At 40.0% G+C, this 20,625-nt stretch overlaps 4 protein-coding genes across 5 annotated transcripts in view; 3 read left to right on the top strand and 1 right to left on the bottom strand.

Moving 5' to 3' along the window:
* Positions 1-3,232: 3,232 nt before the first annotated feature.
* LOC146480804 (microsomal glutathione S-transferase 1-like) lies at positions 3,233-5,713 on the top strand. Its single transcript, XM_085109046.1, has 3 exons — positions 3,233-3,423; positions 4,675-4,757; positions 5,373-5,713. The coding sequence occupies exons 1-3, from the start codon at positions 3,304-3,306 to the stop codon at positions 5,623-5,625; spliced, it is 456 nt and encodes a 151-aa protein (XP_084965172.1). The 5' UTR covers positions 3,233-3,303; the 3' UTR covers positions 5,626-5,713.
* Positions 5,714-6,525: 812 nt separating this feature from the next.
* Positions 6,526-10,552, top strand: LOC146480803 (microsomal glutathione S-transferase 1-like). The gene is made up of 3 exons (XM_085109146.1): positions 6,526-6,717; positions 8,651-8,733; positions 8,947-10,552. The coding sequence occupies exons 1-3, from the start codon at positions 6,547-6,549 to the stop codon at positions 9,197-9,199; spliced, it is 507 nt and encodes a 168-aa protein (XP_084965272.1). The 5' UTR covers positions 6,526-6,546; the 3' UTR covers positions 9,200-10,552.
* Positions 10,553-11,252: 700 nt separating this feature from the next.
* On the bottom strand, positions 11,253-18,181 carry LOC146480802 (small ribosomal subunit protein eS8-like). Its single transcript, XM_085109145.1, has 7 exons — positions 18,138-18,181; positions 17,163-17,269; positions 15,826-15,925; positions 15,329-15,452; positions 14,410-14,461; positions 13,620-13,752; positions 11,253-11,419 (listed from the first exon to the last, which is right to left on the bottom strand). The coding sequence occupies exons 1-7, from the start codon at positions 18,139-18,141 to the stop codon at positions 11,310-11,312; spliced, it is 630 nt and encodes a 209-aa protein (XP_084965271.1). The 5' UTR covers positions 18,142-18,181; the 3' UTR covers positions 11,253-11,309.
* A 262-nt stretch (positions 18,182-18,443) lies between these two features.
* The window catches only part of LOC146480801 (tudor domain-containing protein 7-like), a 34,769-nt gene continuing 32,587 nt past the window's right edge, over positions 18,444-20,625 (top strand). For both annotated transcript variants that reach the window (XM_085109165.1, XM_085109164.1), the window contains exon 1: positions 18,444-19,355. In XM_085109165.1, coding sequence (XP_084965291.1) covers positions 18,608-19,355 — 748 coding nt within the window. In that variant the 5' untranslated portion in view covers positions 18,444-18,607. The remainder of the gene's footprint in view (positions 19,356-20,625) is intronic.

Raw genomic sequence — 20,625 nt, 5'->3', positions numbered from 1 at the left:
ATTTTACGTTAGGCTGGACAAAAGAAAAACTAACAGACTGCATCAGTCTGAAATTCTGATAAAACTATCTTTGAAATTTAAACGACAAACTCGGATAGCCCATTCCCTCAGGATAATAGCCTCGTCATTTGTTCCTTGAACGGTTGTCACCAAGGCAACACCGGCTGTCTTAGCTAGGGCTCCTTAAATATTTCCTTAGTAACGGAAAGAAAACATTTTTTTTTTCAGTTAAGTAGGAAGCGAAAATGTTAGCATGTTTACAACCAAAATAAATTTGCAGGAAAGGCCGTTAGAGCTGCAGGCAGTAGAAGAGTTTCCGCGTATTCTAGCACGTGGAAGATTTGCCGGAAAACCGGTTTAATCAAGTCAGTGTTCGATCGGCGACTTATATGGACATATATATTTGACACAAGCCAGTGAACAAAACGATTACAGAACAACAGATTGAAAATTACATGTTTCATATCTCCCCAGTTTCGCTGATCACTGATGCTGTAATAAAGTTTTGAAAGTTTTGTCTTCCAAATCCATTGAAATTTGTTAATAAAGCAAGGCTTCGTCTTCATTGACTTGTGTGTGGAGGTTGAAATAGTACATAATTACCCCTTGCAAGAACGAAAAAAAATTTAGGGTTCTTTGATCTTTTTTATGTAGTGGGGGAAAGACCTGGAATACGCTCCTTAGGTCTGTACGATCCATCACCAACCCCTCTCAATTTAACACGGAAATCGACACGGTGTGACTAAGAGGTTCCGTCCCCCACCCCCGCAAAATTCGTCAGTCCGTTTCTCGTACGTATTCAAGAAACGAGTGCAGTGATTTCTATTTCTATCCTTCAAGGGGGTTATGCAAAAAGAAAAAGTGAATGATAAGTCTTGTAAAATTTTCTTTCACTAGGGAAAAAAATAGCAGAGGAATGATTGGTATCGTAGGAAAGCATCGGAAAAATCAAGCGGTCGACGCGGGTACGTTATTTTAAGGTTCACAGCATATTAAAAACAATCTGAAATAAACTTCAGTAATGTCACTTTCAGTGACCTTGTACAACGCTTCAGCCTTCCCGGAAAGTCCTCTTTAAGTGCGTTTTTTTTAAAATCTAAATAGTCGGGTTATTCTTGGAAGCCGGTTCGAGACCACTAGCGAATAAGACAGGAAATTCCGGCTTCATTTCGAAAGAAAAAGTGAGAGAAAAAGGAGACCGAGGCAAAGTTAAAAGTTAGAACTAAAATAACGTGGGAGGACCTGCTCGGTCTAATTCTTACAAACTTGACGACACGGCATTACGATTGAAACAGTCACTAGGAAACTCAATGAAGAACTAACGACAAAGCTTGTGTTTTGGTGTAGCCGACATTTTACCGACAGGAAACTGGAAGCATAACAAAAACTACCGAAACTTGGTGGCCGGCTCGGCAAATTAGATACTCAGTAAGAATGTGCGGTTACTTACAGTAAAACCTCTGGCACTTGTGTGCCTGAGAAAAAGTCAAAGCGTTGGATAAAATGTTGTTACTGTCAACGGACGCTCTCCTGTGTTGAAGCTGGCGATCTAAGGTATATTATGTTAGGCTGGACAAAAGAAAAACTGACAGACTACATCAGCCTGAAATTCTGATAAAACTATCCTTGAAATTTAAAAGACAAACATGGATAGCTCATCCCCTCAGGCCGTAATAGCCTCGTCATTTGTTCCTTGAACGGTTGTCACTAAGGCAACACCGGCTGCTCCTTAAATATTTCCTTAGTAACGGAAAGAAAACATTTTTTTTCAGTTAAGTAGGAAGCGAAAATGGTGTTAGCATGTTTCAAACCAAAATAAATTTGCAGGAAATGCCATTAGAGCTGCAGGCAGTAGAAGAGTTTCCGCGTACTTCAGCACGTGGAAGATTTGCCGGAAAACCGGTTTAATCAAGTCAGTGTTCGATCGGCGACTTATATGGACATATAGTTTGACACAAGCCAGTGAACAAAACGACTACAGAACTACAGATTGAAAAACACATGTTACATATCTCCCCAGTTTCGCTGATCACGATGCTGTAATAAAGTTTAGAAAGTTTTGTCTTCCAAATCCATTGAAATTTGTTAATAAAGCAAGGCTTCGTATTCATTGACTTGTGTCTGGAGGTTGAAATAGTACATAATTACCCCTCCCGTGTATTTTTCCCGCGATTAGTAGTAGTTCACGGCTGGTTCGCTATACAGATGATGGAAAGTTCAAAACACGACTGGACGCTTTCTGGCACAGCTACATCCCTCCAATTTTTTTCTTAAAATCCTTTTCCTAGTGCCAAAAGTTTCCAAGTCATGAATTTTTCAGAAGCGATGTTTTATGAAAATTATTTGACATCGGATTTCCATACAAACACAGGAGGGAGGGGTGACCGGTGGGCGTTTATTTGTGGGTGGGTGCTTATTAACGTTTTGGGCTTTCAGGGTGGGTGCTTATTCGAGGTGGTCGCTTATTCGAAGATGGGCTGTTAATCGAATAAATACAGTAACACCTGTCTGCACACCACTGTTTATTTTATCCGTTTTTTTTTGCACTCCTTCCGTCGTGCGTGACTCGCGCTTGCCTGCGCTCGCCTGAAAAACACAAAAAAATCACGCGATTTCTGCAGGTTAGGATGCTCTGGGTGGCCAATCCCCAAAGATATTCTCTCCGGTGAATTTGTTCATCTGGCAAGAAAGCACCGCTTTTCGCCTGAAACTGTGCTAAGGATATGGAAGCTCTCAACATTGCTTTCAAGCACTGGGAGGACATCGCTGATGATCGCAGCGGATATGGTGTTATGCACTTCGGTGACTAAATGAGGACCAAATGGTCTAGTGAACTAAACAGGCATCAGATCCGACGAAGGGAGAGGAGGGGAGCCTCTACCCAGCGAGGAGAGACGAAAACGAAGAAAAGCACCACCAGCCACCAGGGGGTCACCGGCCAGGACCGTGGAGACTGTCATTCGCCTCATATAACGCGTTGGACTAGCCGTGCTGTTTATAGCGATCAGGCTCTAGTCTTATCGAGCTGACGTCGTTCCTTAGCTCTCCCACTCCAATCGATGTATAGAATGTGACTTTAAGCAGTCTAGCCTTGGATTGAGTGAGGAGAAGAAAGGGCGACCGTAAACGTTGGGAGAAAAGCAGGGGGAAGGTCAGTTAAGCGAGGTCGTTGCGTTACCTCGAAAGAGCGTGACAAATTTTAAATTCGTTCCAATCCCTTTCAAAGGGTCACTCAAGGTGACTGCAGCGTCACTAGTGTTTGCAGCGTCACTCTTGATAGTTTGTTCAGGGGAAGTTGCAGAAATGGTGACTCTGACAGTAGATGATCGTTTGCTGGCTGCTTATGTTTTCTATGGCAGCATTCTTATGCTGAAGACGTCTTTGATGTCGTTTTTGACTGCGAGGCATCGCATAAAGAACAAGGTCAGTGTTGAAAGATATAAAAAGTTACCACATATCCATAGAGGCCCGTTCAGCGAACTTGCCAAGTCACCGCGCCCCCCTGGTGTTTCTTCAGAGTGAAAACATCAAACTCGAAAAATTGGACTGATTGGAAGTCCATCAAAATCCAACTCGATCGACCGTTCGATTTCCGAACATAATCGAATGAAATCGAACGAACTGAATCGAGCGATTTGATTTGTTTATCTTCGATTTCAACGGTTTTAACTAAATATAAAGGGACCAGAACTCGTTTTGGAGCCTGACATTTTTTCGGTTCAATACTCCAAAAAGATACCACAATGACTCTAATGAACGATTGTCATTTTAGGCTTGGTAGGTAAGCGTTATAAGCAATACAATCCACAAATCCCACCCCTGTTTCGCTTTCCCTTGACCTCATCCTTGGGGCTCCAGGCGGGGGTGGAGGGTACTCCGGATTACAAGTGAGGGCAAAAATCAAAACCCAAAAAAATCCCTGGACCAAAAATTAACCCCGAAAAATCCCATGCTGAATTTCCGAGCCTTAAAAATTTCCAGAAAGCATTGTATGATTTAACACGAAAAATAAAAACATTAGAAATTGAATGTTTGTGTTTTTTATTCATCACATCTGAAGCTATCTTTTCCGCATCTGGTAGTCATTCTGACAACACTCGAGACACCCAAGAACATCTTCTGTTTCAACAATAACATTATGCAGAATGATAACGTGGCCGGGATACGCGGGCACTACCACATATCTTCAGATTGTTTTGAATACCCAAAAAAAATCCCTACTTAAATCAAGCGACCCAAAAGTATACTTGCCAAATTTTCCCCCCCGGCTTAATTATTGATTGTTCTGCCCTTGCGGATACAGCTGCCTGTCATTGTTAACGGCCCCAAGGGATGTTAAGGCAGGGATAACTTTTCTATGAGAGTGAATATATGTCTTGAGAACTCTGTCGTGAAGACACTGAACTTTATCAACTTTTGAAAGACTACTGGACTGGACTGCAGGATTAACAATAAGATGCATAAAATGTGGGTTTGAAACACAGACAGCCATCCAAAAAATTCTGTTTAGCCAGTAAAAGGAAGAACAAATGATGTGTACAATCTGGAGATAAAATTTATTACCTTGAGCAGATGAGCTCCAGTTTTAGTTTCTAGTCGAACCAGACAATCCAGTCCAGCCAGTTGAGTTGAGAGATACCATCGTTAAATATGTTTTCTTCTTTTGCCTTCCAGGCATTGCCAAGCCCAGAGGACTATGGTGCCAAACTCAAGGACAAGCCTGTACCAATAAATGAAGATGTGGAAAGAGTTAAAAGGTACATGTACTTGATGTGTATAAAACACACTTGTTTGTCCAGTACCAATTTTATGAGCTAGGGGAGTGGAAAGTTGAACCCATCCCGACCCAAGTTCATCATTTTCTGGTCAATATATTTGATGAATATTGAATATGTCAAACCAGCAGACCTGGGACTTGTTTGCCTGGGGGAAGGGGGGGGGGTACTCTACAAGGTGTTATATGGGGTACCCTTTTCACATACCTACAGCAGAAACACTCTATCTTTTTCGTTGGGTGTGTTCAAGATATTTTGAAAGGTCCTTTTAAATACTGCAATGACAGTGTTCCTTAATACCCTTGTCTATACATTGGCTGGTGAAATCCCCGCCCTTTCATATACCTTCATCCTGAAAAAGGTACCCCTTTTGGGCAGAGCCTCCCTGTAGAGTCCATTATAGGGAGTACCCCTTACCTCTCCCCCCTCTCTCCTCTGATTCAGTTGTTACTAAAACATGAGAGAAACAGGATTTTAGTTTTAATAACAGGCCAGCATGGTGCATTAACAAGCTGCAGGATATATATTTTAAGTGCATGCAGTCACATGTACTGAAAGGAACATACTGCTTAATTTGTTTTTTTGTCCCATTTTCAGAGCACATCGAAATGATCTGGAAAACATCCCGATATTTCTGATTGTTGCCTTGTTGTACATGCTGTCCAACTTGCCACCTGTTAGAGGCATTTGGTGCTTGCGGATCTTCACAGCAGCAAGAATCCTTCACACTGTGGCCTACCTTAACAGTTTTAGCCTGCCGAGAGGGATGGGGTTTGGTATTGGTGCAGTGTGCATTGCCGTTTTGGGAGTTAGCATTCTGTGCTCCGCAGTTACTGCTGGAGTGTTTTAGTTATGGGTGATCTGTGTAAGAGCAACAGATGTGCTCCATCCAGATGTAGATTAGTTTTGTTTGTGCCAATAAACTTATAAAGTTTGTAGTTTTCCGTTCTTGTTGTTATGGCTTCTATCCTCTATTGTAAATCCATCTTGAGATCATGATCAAGATGAAATGAACATTATTACCTTTGATAAATTAAGAGAGACAGGCGCTCCAGATTTAAGGAGGTAGTGGTTGTTACGATTACCCCAAACAGAACTTGCACTGCTTCAAAGAGGAAGTAGCCTCCTATGTGCATGTGATCTTTGGGAGGGGTAGCCTCCTATGTGATCTTTGGGAGGGGTGGGGATACTCCCCTAAGCAAGCTATAGAAGGTATGTGTGGCCTCAAAGGGTATGGTTTTTGAGCCGTTTTGGTCCAAAATAGAGTATGGATTTTAACCATTTTGGTCGGCAAGTCTCAGAAATGAAATGGATTATATAGGAACGGGTATGGATTCTGGAAACCAGTCCTGAAAATGGGTTTGAATTTAGAGGCTAGGTCTGAAAAAGAAGACCGGAAAATTCCACATTTTGGTCTGAAATAGGTTCAGGGTTTGGAAAACTGAGCCGTACACCCCAGCCGAAAAATCTGAGGAACCCCCCCCCCCCCCACCCCCCGGCCACCACACCCAGCCCCAAACGGAAAGATTCTACATTTTACATTTAAATTTACCATATTACAAGCATTCCCTCTCTACAAGGCTTACATGCTCGGATTCGGTCAGGTTCGCGAAGGTTCTTAGTGTTTCGGCTCGCGACCCCACACTAATGGGGCTGTGGCTAATGTAGCGGGCAAACTGTTCCACTGCTTTATAGCCTAGGCAAAAAGTGTTATGAGTTCTTTAGAAAGATCAACTTTCAACAATACACGTCACGCACTTTCTAGCGTGACATGCCAAGAAACTGCTGTGTCATCACGTGCGTGTATGTTTTGAGTGGTAAAATGGCGAAGCTGACCGTAGGCGATCGTTTATTCGCTGCTTACATCTTCTATGGCTGCATTCTCGTGCTAAAGATGTTTTTCATGTCTATTTGGACAGTGAAACAACGCATAAAAAACAGGGTTAGTCATAATCTGCGACCAGGCGTTCTTTTTTGTCGGGGAAGCGCGGAAGTGTGGCAGCGAGCTAGAGAGAGTCGGCGGACGGACGCCGACTCTCTCGCTGTGCACTTTCGCGCTTCCCCGAGCGAAAAAAAAAAAAAAATGGCGTGATCGCAGGTTAGGTTAGTCACGGCAGTTTTAGCTCACTTTGCGGGGTAATTTAAATTTCTTACACCTGGAAAATAGTTTTTTTTTTAACTTTTGAGAGTATTTGGGAAGAATATACAGAAATCCTTCAGTATCCTGCATTTTTAAGGCTATTTTCCGCATACCATCGTTTCTGTACCAAATTGAAGTTGGACTGGACTGCTGTATATCACTGTCTTCGGAACAGTATCATCGGGCTGGGAATAATTATTGAACTTCCGTTATGAATTTTCTTTTCCACTTTTCGTTCAAAACCCAATAAAAATTGCAAAATTTAATGCAGTCAATCATAATATGCAGAAACCGAGAAAATGGATTGAAATCTTATACCTGCCAATTCTCACGCCTTAGGCGTGAGTCTCACGCCTGTGGGTTGAAAGCTTCGATCTCACGCCGGCTCACGCTTGCGGGCCAATTTCTCACGCTTGATTGAAAAATGTGAGTTGTTGCCGTCTTGCTTGACACAATTTCCAAAAATATGTTAACACAGCCCCATGTTAGAACGAAAACCATGTGCAAAAGGAATAAATGACAATACCGTCCTCGCGATCTCTGAATTTTGAAGGTGAAAAGCACTGGGAGCGAGCTCGCGTCTATACGCGTCCTGAGACTTCGGACGTCCTCGGAAGACTTCGGACGTCTTCGGAAGACGTCGGAATTCTTCGGGAATCTTCGGAAATAATCGTGTCGTCTTCAAAAATCCCAGCACTCCCAGGATAAAAATATCACGCCTATATCTTAGAAAAAGTTGGCAGGTATAAAATCTGTTAATCACAATGTATGACTTTTGTTCCACTAAATCTCTACTATGGTGATTGACTGCAGTAACATCCAAATGGTTGGGGTTTGAACTGAAGAGTTTGTGCCATTAAAATTATTTAGAAAGTTGCAGTATTTTTAAATGCTTGATCACTTCCTAAAATTATCCAGACTTTAAATTTTCAATGCAAGAATAAAGTCATTTAAGGGGGCAATGCACCTGAATTCTAAGTTTGTGTCACTTTAATACCTCCTTAAGTTTTTTATGGAATTCATAAATGACACCATAGGTTCATAGTATACAGTCCCATAAACAACAGATTTTTTGGTGATTTTTCAGAGGTGTGACACTGCACGAAAAAACGCCTTTGCGCAACATCAAATGTGTGGTCAAAGAATGTCAAAGGCCACCTTTGGTTTGAATCACAGGTGACAAAGGCCGTATTTGATTCATGTGCGTCAAAGGTGGAGTCAAATTTGATTAGAATCAAAGATATTTGCAAAGATATCACATATTTGATCCACCTTTGATGCGCGTCATAGGCGGAGTCAAAGTTGAACTACATTTGACATCACCTAAAAGTATTCGATTTCAATTTTGATGTGCGTCAAAGGTAGGGTCAAAGTTGTAAATACATTTGAACTCACTTTTGATTAGAGTCAAAGGTGCATCAAATGTGTTGTCAAAAATGTTATTATATTTGACCTCATCTTTGATACGAATCAAAAAAAGAGCAAATCCAATTTTTGTGCAGTGCGGATGTAGCAATTTTTAGGGAAATTGAGAAAAATAAACCTTGTTAGTTGATTGAAAATTATATCTGGAGATTAACAAAACCTGATGTGCCTGTGTTGTTAGTGGACTGTCTGGGTGTGTCCCTTTCCATCTATCTTTAACTTCTTCATAAAATCACCTCATTTCATAAATGTTCAACAGATTGAGTTATTTATCCTCCCATCTTTTAAGCCTGTAGTATTTTTAATCCAGGCACCTCCAAGCCCAGAGGATTACAGATCCAAGAAAAAGGACAGACCAGTACCAATAAATGAAGATGTAGAGAGAGCTAACAGGTACTTCATGTATAAAACACACTTTTTACCAGTACCAATTTTGCCAACTTGTCAGTAAAAAAAAAAAAAAAAAAAAAAAAAAAAAAAAATTCAGGGAAAGGAGACGTCTAAGCCTTCTGGGCTCTCCTCACCCCGGCCCTTCAGACCCAACCCTTGATTGGCATTTACAAAAGACGAGATGAGGCTTTATATTCTGTACCATTCTTTTTTCAGAGCACATCGAAATGATCTGGAAAACATCCCGATATTTCTGATTGTTGCCTTGTTCTACATGCTGTCCAACTTGTCACCTGTCAGAGGAATTTGGTGCTTACGGATCTTCACAGCAGCAAGAATCCTTCACACTGTGGCCTACCTTAACAGTTTTAGCCTGCCAAGAGCGATAGGGTTTGGTATTGGTGCAGTGTGCATTGGTGTTTTGGGAGTTAGCGTCATGTACTCTGCAGTTACTGCTGGAGTGTTTTAGATACATGGGCACTAGCTGTCACAGAGATTTCAATGGCTGTACTTTAGTGCAAGCTCCGCAAATATTTGACTAAGAATCTATTCTCTAACAAAAAATTGCACTTAGAATGCCAGGAGAAAACTATGAAGTGATTTCACTGAGGAAGAATATACTATGATAAGTTTTTTTTAATGATTTCTCCAAAAATACACACGAAGAACTTGAAAAACTTTGCCAATTTTTTCAAGCTGCGCACATTTCCATCCTAGCCATCTGCAGCCAAAGATAATTTATACTAGTTTCTGTGCAATTGGATATTGTTAATAAAACTGAACCATTATTTTAACGATGCAACAACACAAATATATTATCTGGCTATTCAAAGGGACACTAAAAAAAGGTGATGCTGCCCCTTTAAGATGTGCAAGTTTGCTTTGTTGTCCCTTGCTGTGACGATTTGCATTTCTAGTGATAACAGCCACTTGTTTTCTGTTATTATAGCTGTTAGCTTTTAATTTGCTGTTAAGGAGAAAAACTTTAAAAAGTTCTTATGTTGCTTGCCTTTTCATTGCTTGGCTAGTCATGATGAATGTTCCAAACGTCGTGCTACTGCCGTGCTGAACTTAAATCAATTTGACCCGGAAGTGGCATGGCAGCCCCAAATTCTAAAATATATAAAATGTAGAAAATGACAAAATTAACCCAAAATGCATTAAAATAATTTACAAATTTAGTTCGGCATGGCAATAGCATGCTGTTTGAAACCAAGTCGCGCAACTGCCATGCTGAATAGTCATACTGAACTTAATTCAGCCTGCTGGACTAAATGGTTTTAAACGTCATGCTACTGCTGTGTTTAAAATTATTAAACTTAGTTCGGCACAGCAGTAGCACAACGTTTGGAACAGGCCTTACCTACAAGTCAATCTAAGGAATGTTAAAAAAACCAGGTGCAAGATACTATAGGGGAATTAGCTGCAATGGAGCGGGCTAATACCTTTGCAGCTGAGCCCCTGAAACTGGAAAATGTGACAAGCAAAGGACTTGCAAAGTCTAATCAATGATCTGGCCACCCTGGAGGATAATTTTTCCCCGCTTTTTCTTCCCCTTTGTTTGAAAGCCAACATTCCTTATCCAAGAATTCTATATTTTCTTAATCCCAGCTGGTACACTTTTATAGGTTTTTAGGAGTGTGTACCCTTTTAGTTTTGGGCCAGATAACATGACTCTTGCAGAGAGTTTCAACCTTGGCTGAAAATTCCAGCACCTTTTTATCTCAGGGAAACAGGCTGAAAATACTCATGTCATGACCTTGACATTTCAGGTTGTGCAGTCTAGTGAATTCTTTCATCAATAAACTATTCAAGAAAGGAACTACTGTCAATCATTCTCTGGTTTTCCCTCCAATTAAGGGGGGATTTAACCTAAATTTGAATGAAATTTGAAGAGGTTTTAAGAAGAGATAGAAGAAAGAAAATGATTTTTTAGAACACCAACAGACAGTTGATACCCACGCAAGAGCACCCCAGGTTGCTAGTGGACTAACTTGGTGTCTGTCTATTAATTATTAACTACAAATTCTAATTTTAAAACTTCACTAAATCTTCAATATTTCTTATTATTTTCTCTTAATTTTACCAATCCTTGTAGAAAAATTATCTCCTCCCAAATAACCCAAAAATTCACAAAACACAGATTCATGGGATGATGATAGGGTTTTTGGATTGCTTGAAACGTGAACGAGATATTTCCATTAAAGCCATGTCAAGTGGCAGAAAAATGGCATTTAGGTCAAATCCCCCCTTAAAGCGCTCAGTGTACAACTGACCTTTGGTACATTTTAGACTGCTTGAACAGCAGATCAAACATTGGAGCAACATTTCCTGAAGAGATATTGAAGGCCACAAATCTGGTGAATTTGAACTAAAACAATAAAAAGAGATCTAAAATGCACTATCAGGTCAGTTATGCACCAAAACCCTTCAATAAATATTATTGAATGATATTTTATCCAGTTCTTGGAGGACAGTTATAAAATATAATATCACCCTCAGTAATTACAAATCAGTCACAGTTCTTTTGAAATGTACTTTTATTGGTGTTTCAGTTTGTACAAATTGCAGGACACATTTTACTTGGCCTTCTTTGCCTTGATCTTACGGACATAAAACTCAAGTTCTTTGCCTTCCAGTATGTAACCATCGCACCGTCCACTCTGGCCCGGTCTTGATGACACACAAGCTACAAAAATCATTACCGTTGATTAATGAATTGAGTAATTAATTACAATATTAGAGTGGTTTTCAATTGAAGGGCTGGGAGCATAACCGACCTATGTCGAATTTCAGCCCGTTTTTCGATGTAGCTCAGATTTGTCCAAACTTTTGCATGTGAACTGCAATTCGATTGAAAACCATTGTCCAGTATTTGTTCACGCCGCTTTGTGTTTCGTATTAGTGCCATTGAGAAATTTTACCATCTTGGTAAAGATATATCGGTAACATAATAGACACTGGTTGACCAAAAGGACAATGCACTGAGGATTAAATACTTGTATTCAATATACACTCGTTGTCTTTGAAACATGGCACACGAAAGCGGTGTTTTTCGCGGAAGCGCTGTCACGCTTTTATTTGATTCTGTTACAAACTACTACGTACGTGACAGGAATGTCCGAAATGTAAACAGTTACATTCTCCAAGAGAAAATGTGTCCATTTCCTGGCGTAAAATCCAGCTTTGTCCCGTTTGTCGACATATCACTCTTGATAACGCAAAATACTAGCATTCTACACGATTAACAGGAAGACATGTAGCCATTTCAACGATTAACAACGATTAACGGCAGTTCTATTAAAAGGTAAAGACTATCTATTCTTTTCACGAGCAGTCGGTGTTAACCGTTGAAAATCTATGTTAATCGTACTTTTATTGAATCATTGCCTCGAAATTGTCAAGTTAATCGTTACACACCGAATTTCAAGCCTGGCAAACCACAACTAAGGCTTGCAAAACACCTTGCACATGGCGGGATTTGTCTCTGATGCTCCCGCGGGATTCACTACCAAGGAAAGATTCTTTGGACAACATTTCCACCAGTTCCTGTGAACTGCATTCGCCAATTTCATAACTTTTCAAAAGATCCATAGATGTCGTGCGTTTACAAACTTCACCAAACAAAAGCGAAACCAACTAGCCAGTACGATACACAAGTTGTTTATCCCGACTGCCTTGATCTATTTTGGGCTTGTTACAACCCGCAAAAGCAAACCATGATATCATCTCAAACGTTACTTATAGCAACAACAACTGGTGCGGCTAGACACGGCTCGTGGACAGTGAAAACTTTTAGCCTACCGATAATTTGGAAAACGAGTCTGACGTGGACAAAACCTATAAAAAAATTTGCCTTCCAAGCACGTTCACTTGTGGACTAGCACACTACCAAATCCCCCTCCCCCTCCCCCTGACTCAATGTTGTCTTTTGGGTCACAAACAGTTTCCTGGCAAGCATCGCTTCCCACATCAACATTGCATAAGGGGGAGGGGGGGAGGGAGAAGTAACTGTGTTAGAATTATGAAGGGAGAAACAGTAAGTGAGTGTTTTTTTGGCTGTCTGTGTTCGGTTGTCATTGCATAGGGGGAGGGGGTGGGAGGGAGAAGTAAGCAAGTGGTTTTTGTTCTGTTCGTGTTTGGTTTTGTCAAGGAGTTTTGTCCACGATTGTAAAACCGCGAAATGTTTTCAAACCAGGGAGAGCCAAAATTCGGACAAATCCGTGCGAAATCGAAAGCCGCGCTAAAATTCGACATAAGTCGGTTATGCTCTCGGACCTTCAATTGTGTTTTTGCTTTGGTTTTACTTTACTACGCGCTGTGATTGGTTGATAAAACTCAACCAACAAGATGTAAAACCAAAACCAATTGCGCCTCTCTTGCACGTGTTTTCCTGCGCTTGGCGCCGGTTAAATGTATTTGCTTTGAATTCTGATTGGTTCATTGCGCTGCTTGCACCTGTTGTAATTGGCCAGAGTAATTGCTTTGGTTTTGGTTTTACGACACTCAATGAAAACCACTCTATCAATAAAGCTAAGCACATTGCAACAAGGCATACTATAAAATAAGATCGTATGTAACTACAAAGTTTAAAGAAGGGCAGTCGTGAGTTTTAGGATTGTCAATGTAAATTTGAGGTTGGGGTTACAATGTTTCAGGTACTTTGATAAAGAGTTGTAACAGAAAAACACTGAGCATCCACATGTAGAACTGACAGCTGGAGAGCAAGCAGAGCACACCAGGATCATGTCACAGGATTCCGCAAGAAAAATGCAGATTTGCGACGTCATTGACATAGTTTGGTTTTCCACTAATGGCTCTCGCTCGAGCAATTGTTGATTTGATCAACACTGCCCTCATCGTTATAAATTTAGCCAAAGATGTCTTACCATACAGTCTTCCAGTGATGAACTGCTCCTCCAGCTGAGATACAAGTTTAGCAGCTCCTTTACGTACTTCCATCTTGCGCTGACAGTGGTTTGAGCGCGTTTTGTTCAGCACATCGGTTTCTTCACTTTCCACCTAAATAATCTCAGCATCAGTAACCATGCTATCCATACTGGTCTTCAAACATTTTGTAACCTTTTTCTTTAGGGGAAACCGGTTCTAAATCAAGATATCTCTCCCATGATGTGGTAGGCCTTTGTGTAAAAGGAGCATGTAAAGTTATTCTTGGTTGACTGAGGGGAACAAAAGCTTGCACAGTTTGTGCACGCTTTACAGAAGGATTTCTCATTTTGCTGTGCAGTAAATGGCCCAAACAAACACACAGACAATTTTTGTAATTCTTGAAAATTTAGTGTAGCGAAAAGAAACCCAAAAATTTATGAAAGTTTACCAGACAAATTGGTGGGGAATGAGAGAACTGGACAAGTTTAGGGCATGTTTGTGATTTCCTGAACAAAAAGAAGATATATGCATTCTTTGCAGAAACATTAAATTTAATGTGACTCTGCAACAAGAAATTACATTGTGGAAATTGACTAAAACTGTCAAAACAATGCCACAACAAAATTAAAAGCAATAATTTTAGCAGGTGAGAAAATTTGTCACAGATTGAAATAAAAGCAGAGGCAAATAATTGTGTACATTTAATATTTGTTCATAGCTACAATGACTACATTTGCGTGCCCAAGAATCATGGTTGGTCTATAAATTATTTCATGAGCCAATACTTACCACTTTGGCAGACTTCTTGCGTCCAAGAGGCATGCCATAATGTGCCTCGTACCTGTCAAAATAAATGAATGAAACAATTTTAAACTGCCTACTTCAACTGTCTAACCAGTGGGATACTAGTCCACTTCAGGGTCAATAATGTGTGGGTGGGGGAGAGAAAATGAATATTTGGTTTCATCAACAACTGGACTTTATTACCCCGATTACAAAGTTATTAATACATCAACTGAGTTGAGCCAAATATTAATTGCAGGGTTACTTCAACAGTAAGCTGATGGTACCTATTAAAGTCAATCCATGTCATGCGTGACCAGTATTTCCGAGAATGAAATGAACATTCGAATTTGTCTTCGTAATGTCTGGCATTTGAATGGAATGTTAAACATCTCTCTGGAAATCTTTCCGAAAAAGACACATTAACTGAAAAAAAGATTCAAAATACTTGAGATAAAATCGGTTATTCTTGAAATACTTAATGCTGTAACATAAATAAACATCCATAGCTTTATACCGTCAATAAACTAGGGAAATTTCTACGGGAACTCTGAAATCTCGCCGGCAATGTTCAAAACTGACATGTGAATTTACACTCGGTTCAAATTTCAAAAATACTGGTCACGTGTGACGTGGATTGACTGTAAACAACTGGGTGAACAGAGATGATGTGGAGTTGAGTTTAAGGAAACGTCTTTAGGAAACAAGAAGACAATGCAGAGAGTAACCTAATCTCAAACCACTGTCCTTGCATTGAAGGGTCTTTCTCCTGATCCTTAACTCACAAACCAAAGATTTCTAATCCTAATTTGATCAGGAATTCAAGCGTCACAGGTTTGTCAGTCTTTAAGACTACTGAGTCCCACCCTCATTAAAACAAAGACAATTTATTTTTATATATTTACAGTAACCCCCTACAACTCACCACTGTCTGAATGGAGTGGAGTCCACCTGCACGATGCAATTCTTCACAAGCGTCTTTGTTCTCACCAGCTCGTTGTTACTAGCATTGTACACAACATCGATGACACGAGTTTTGCGTGTGACACCTACAAATTATCAGTAACAATAGTTATTTTAAAACCTAGTTTCTCCTAAAAATATGTTGTCAGACACAAAAGGCAAAGGAATTAGTTTGGTCAATGGAGAATTAATTTTTTGAGCTTGGGCAATCAGTGTAACTATGACAAATATGGTCACAAGAGTGATAAGATCACCAAAACGGTAAAACACTCTTCCACCAAGTTAAGCATCATCACGCTGCCCTTGCAAATAAAACAACATCTCATGTAGCTAATTTTTGAGGATACATAAATAACTCAAACCAGCAATTCATATCTTTACTTTCACCTTTTCATTCTCAACAGCATAAAGTTCAAAATGGAAATATCAATGCTTTAAAGGTTAATATAAAAGCCATACTTTCAGATCCCCAAGAGTAATTGCCAGTATCAAGTCTCAAAGCTCGGAACTTTGTGTTTCCACCACGAGTACGAACAGTGTGGATACGTTTGCCTCCAATCTGCACACAGTAGATAAACAAGACAAAAAAACTGTTAATTTCAGTGTATCCTACCCGTATTGGTCTTCATGTTTAATGTCCTGTAAGTAGACACAAGTACTTGAAGCTTTTCAAATGTTGAAACTCCTCATTAATTGTTTATAACAAACTGTTATACGAAGGAAACATTTCGTACACCCTAAATAAAAAGTTGGCTTATCTTGCCATTCTTTCCTACAAAAGCATGTTGAGGTTGGACCTCATCCTGCAGATAAAAAGTGCATTTGAACAAAGATACTTGTTTGAAGAAACGTTGTACTGTACAAAGTGTGAATCGCAAACAATGTGAGCTTGCACTTCATTTTTACTCTTTATCCATAAGTAACGTAAATTTTAAGCCCTAAAACTGCACATGCTTCTAAGAGGAAGAATGCAAATATGCTTACAAGTCAAACGCTTCCCAGAAAGATGTTGGGTTTTATCATTCATGGTTCATCAACTGATGTTTCTTCGATCAAGTGCATACAACTGGTTGCAATGGAAAATAAGTGGAATATAACTACAATTTTATTTTGATTTATTCACTTTAGGTTTAAACCCTTTTATTTCCAACCATCTAAATTGTTGCCAATTCGGTGGTAGGACTATCATCAGAGCACTGTACCGGCTGAATCCATATGCACATTGGCACTCATGAACCGCAAGGGCAGAACATGTGAAGGCCTGCGAGAGGAACGAGATGAAACTGTGCAGTTCACGAGATGAAACCTAGGTTGAAAATTTACCGCAGTCAAAAGGACGAGGCCCAGACACAATAGCATCTTATAGCCTATTTCAATTTTATTGTTTTCTGTTGAATAGATTTTTTTCTCAAGTAAACCGCATGAAACATGAAACACCACCTTGAAATGCAGCCGTTCTTTGGAGTTGTCACATAGGAGACTAATCTCGGGACTGTTTTAGGTGCATGGATTTCCACGTTCGTGTAATTTTACGTACGCAAGCCGTCCATGCATTTTCTCTAGCCGTTTAAATTCACGCCCTTAAATGTGATTCCCTAGGTTTCGTCTTGGTTTTGTCTTGTGCTTCATTCGTACTTCTCGAGGTGGATGCAAGGGAAAAACGCATGTACTGCCCTCGTGAAAGCCACAGCCGATGTACATATGGATTTAGGCGGTACTGTACATAAGGGTCATTTTTTGATACAGCACATTGCCATAAACTACTGCAAGCTACAAGCCTTGCAAAAGCACATTACCTTGGTATTGGCTGGTGGTCGACCAAGTTCATACTTCCTCTTTTTTCTGATTGCCTTTTTCTTACCACCAGTATTGCGCCTCTTATGCCAAGAATCACGGGAAATTCCTACGATTCAAACAAGCAATACAAACATTAAGAAGTACTGTAATTTGTAAGTAAGTTCAATCCACTTCACTGCTTTTTTTTTCCTGCAAAGAAAAGTACTTTTTTCCTCTTATTGACTGCTACAACACAGTGTAACCCAAGATGCATGCAATAAGCAAGAGGTCTTCTCAGAAAACCAGTGGTTGCTACAGTTTTAAATAAAACTAATATCAAGCATAAAAACTCTTTATGGTTTGCAATGTTTAACAGTTTTATTTTTTGTGAAGCTTACATGTTATTAACATTAAAAATCCACTGGTGAATCACTTCACATGCCCAAAGCCATGTTCCATGTTCTCCCTCTACCCAAGCTTACATGGTTGTTAAGAACAACAATTCCATTTACAAATACGAACAGTCTCGACAGAAGGTCTTCTGTTTTCTTCACCGCAAACTGACAGCCAGTGAGCGATGTACTAAACGCACGTGAATATAAGACCAAAATGGGACACATTGACTACAACAACAGGACAAAATTTTATACGATAAAATAAGGTTGATTTTAATATTTATCACACTGCTGGTGTGTAAATGGAAGTTCCGATTGTTAACCATTTTATTCTTGAATGTTACTACGAAAAGAGAGATCTTGGAACCAGAAGTTTTCACACAAAGACCACTCAAAAATAGAAGCAATGACCAAAGTAGCGACGAATTTCATGTTAGGAATCGATCCCTGAAATGTGACAAGAGAGGAATCTTTGCACCCAAATTTAACAATAACTTTCTTTAGGGTATACTCTGTTCTCACGGTTACACTACATTGTAGATGTCAACCATGACGCCAAGATTAGATGGATTGAAATCAAGGATTCTTTCCCTCACTCACCCATCTTGGACGGACAAGGACAGAAGAGGACGAACTCATGCAAAGCAGGCTGGGAAATGGACTGAGTCAATAACTCTAGGGAGGGGTAAGGGAAGGGTTAAAATCTCAGCAGAACTTGCTAATTTCGTAGGGAAATGGTTGGTATCCTATTTATAAGTTTTTTGTATAAATCTTGTCATAAATTTATTTCAGTCATGTCTTATTTTTACAATTTTACGCCTAAAGAAGTGAAAGCACAATAATCAGTTGTAGAGGCCATGTCGCCGTTAGGGAGGGGAGAGAGGAGGCAAACTCATTTCCAGTGCCTCACGTTCGACACGACGGAAGGAGGCGCCATGTTTACCCGCCATGACTTCCTTCACATGTTTTGAAGCAAAACCACCAAAAGAGAAAGAAAAACTTTGTTTCATGCAACACTTGACCTGACGTGTGAATCAAGTTTGACAGAAAATTATTGTGCAGTGTGAAAAATGGAGGAACAAAAGAAGAAAACGGAGGCGATGCTCCGAGCAGTTCTCATAAGCAGCCCTCGTGGAGTGCCACTCCGTCGACTTGACAGGGAGTTTAAGAGTATTACTTTCTCTTCTATCCCTTTCAGAGAGATTGGCCACGCTTCTCTTGAATCCTACATCAGGAGTATACCTAATGTGGCCAGCTTAACAAAAGACTTGGACGGAGAAATGGTTGTAAAGGGAGTCGCTAGCGAATCCGACAAACACGTCGCAAAACTGATTGCAAAGCAGAAGAAGCCAAAAAAACGTTCTAAACCTCTAGCTAAACCTCGGCGACCCACTTTTGTCAGCAGGCCTTATGCGAGTAGGCCAGTAGCTGTCAATAGACCAATGGTTGCTACTAGACCAGTGGTTTTACGGACGCCAGTTATGGCTGTAACAAGCCCTGTGATTAATGCAAGGCCATCATTGCCTTCTCGTTCTGGTCCTGTAAACCGTTTCATTCCTCCACGAATGATGAGACAGGCAGTCAACCAAGCCACTAACCAGTCCATTATTAGAACGTTAGCATCACGAGGACTTGTTGCACAGGCACAGCAGAATGCTGCAGCAAACACAACTAGCTCAAGAAAAGTTGAGATAGTATCACAGCAGCCTGCAATCAACAGGTCTGTGGTGGAGCGGGGAGTGGTCCGCCAGGTGGAGCAGAAGGCACAGGAAATTACCTCAGCTAATAGCAGGAAGGGCATGGCGGTTTCTCATCCAGGTATAAATTATTAAATGTTTCATGGGTTTCGGTCAATAGGCCATTTCCTTGTTGCTGTGAACCTCATTATGAAAGCGAGGCTAAGTGCAAAAGCTTTTCATGTGAAAACTAGTTTTGTTTGCATATGAATGAAAACTAATTTTCATTATCAAAACTTTGCACTTAGCCTCGCTTTCACAATGAGGTTCACAGCAACTCGGAATTGGCCTGTTAAATGAATGAATGAATGAATGAACTTTATTAACAAATGTGTGGTTCCAGAAAATATCCATACCCCCACCACGGAGGGAATTGGAAATTCCAGAGGGGTGGGGGCGGGGTCAATGGCCCAGGAAATTCCAGAGGGGAGGAGGGGTGAATGGTTGGATAAGTTTCCAGAGGGTCAACTTCACGTTCATGTCAGACATAAATGTTCAAAATTGTAACTTACCAACTTTGCAACTTCGTAGATCTTTCTTGAAGACATTACTTTGTTTAACTGTTTTAAAGAAATCCTTGTTACATTAAAAACATGTTTCTCTTCTCCGAAAAGCCTTTGTAAGCGAAGTACTCCAACTGAGACAAGAAATCTATATCTGCGTTGCGTGACTCAGTTATTATAAAACTGTTGTTTGTGAAACTTTCTTGCGTAGACAATATTGTTTACTGGGAACAATTGAATTTGTATCAATGTTTAAAAGGGAAAATTTTTTATGGCTATAAAGTGAAAGCCACAATTTTACATAAATCATTGAAATATTTGTTTGTTATTTTTGTATGCTGTGTAGAGTTATGGGCAAAGGTCAATTCCCGGGGTCAATTATGGTTTGTCAAAACTGACCCGTGTTAAAACTTATTTTGTCCAAAGTATTTCAACTTAAAGTCCAAAACTATTAACTTAATTTCTATGCCAAAATTCAACAAAATAGAGCCAATTCAACATTCTTTTAATGTGTTATTGATCCCATACAAAATTTGCATAAGAACGTGAACATGCTAATTTCGTTTTGCGGCTCCATTTCGTCTGCGGTTTCAAGTTACGATCTGAAATCTCTATTTGTCTCCCTGCCCTGTTAATGCTTATTTTGTCCATGCTATTCCGATTCAATAGGAAAACTATTGACTAAAATAACTAGACTGAATGATTACCAGGAGAAAAATCATCAATTGAGTAGAACTAAAGCGATAATCTTTTTGATCTCCTAAAATTTGCATGGGAACATAAACATGACATATGCAAATTAAATGAAAAACACATTTTTGCATTGCCGGACTTATTCCAACAATTTAG

This window comes from Pavona decussata, unplaced genomic scaffold (genome assembly GCF_977016875.1).
Source record: "Pavona decussata unplaced genomic scaffold, jaPavDecu1.1 SCAFFOLD_52, whole genome shotgun sequence".
Lineage (NCBI taxonomy): Eukaryota > Metazoa > Cnidaria > Anthozoa > Scleractinia > Agariciidae > Pavona > Pavona decussata.
The sequence above is the reverse complement of the archived record's forward strand: the minus strand, read 5'-3'. Positions and strand labels throughout refer to the sequence as shown.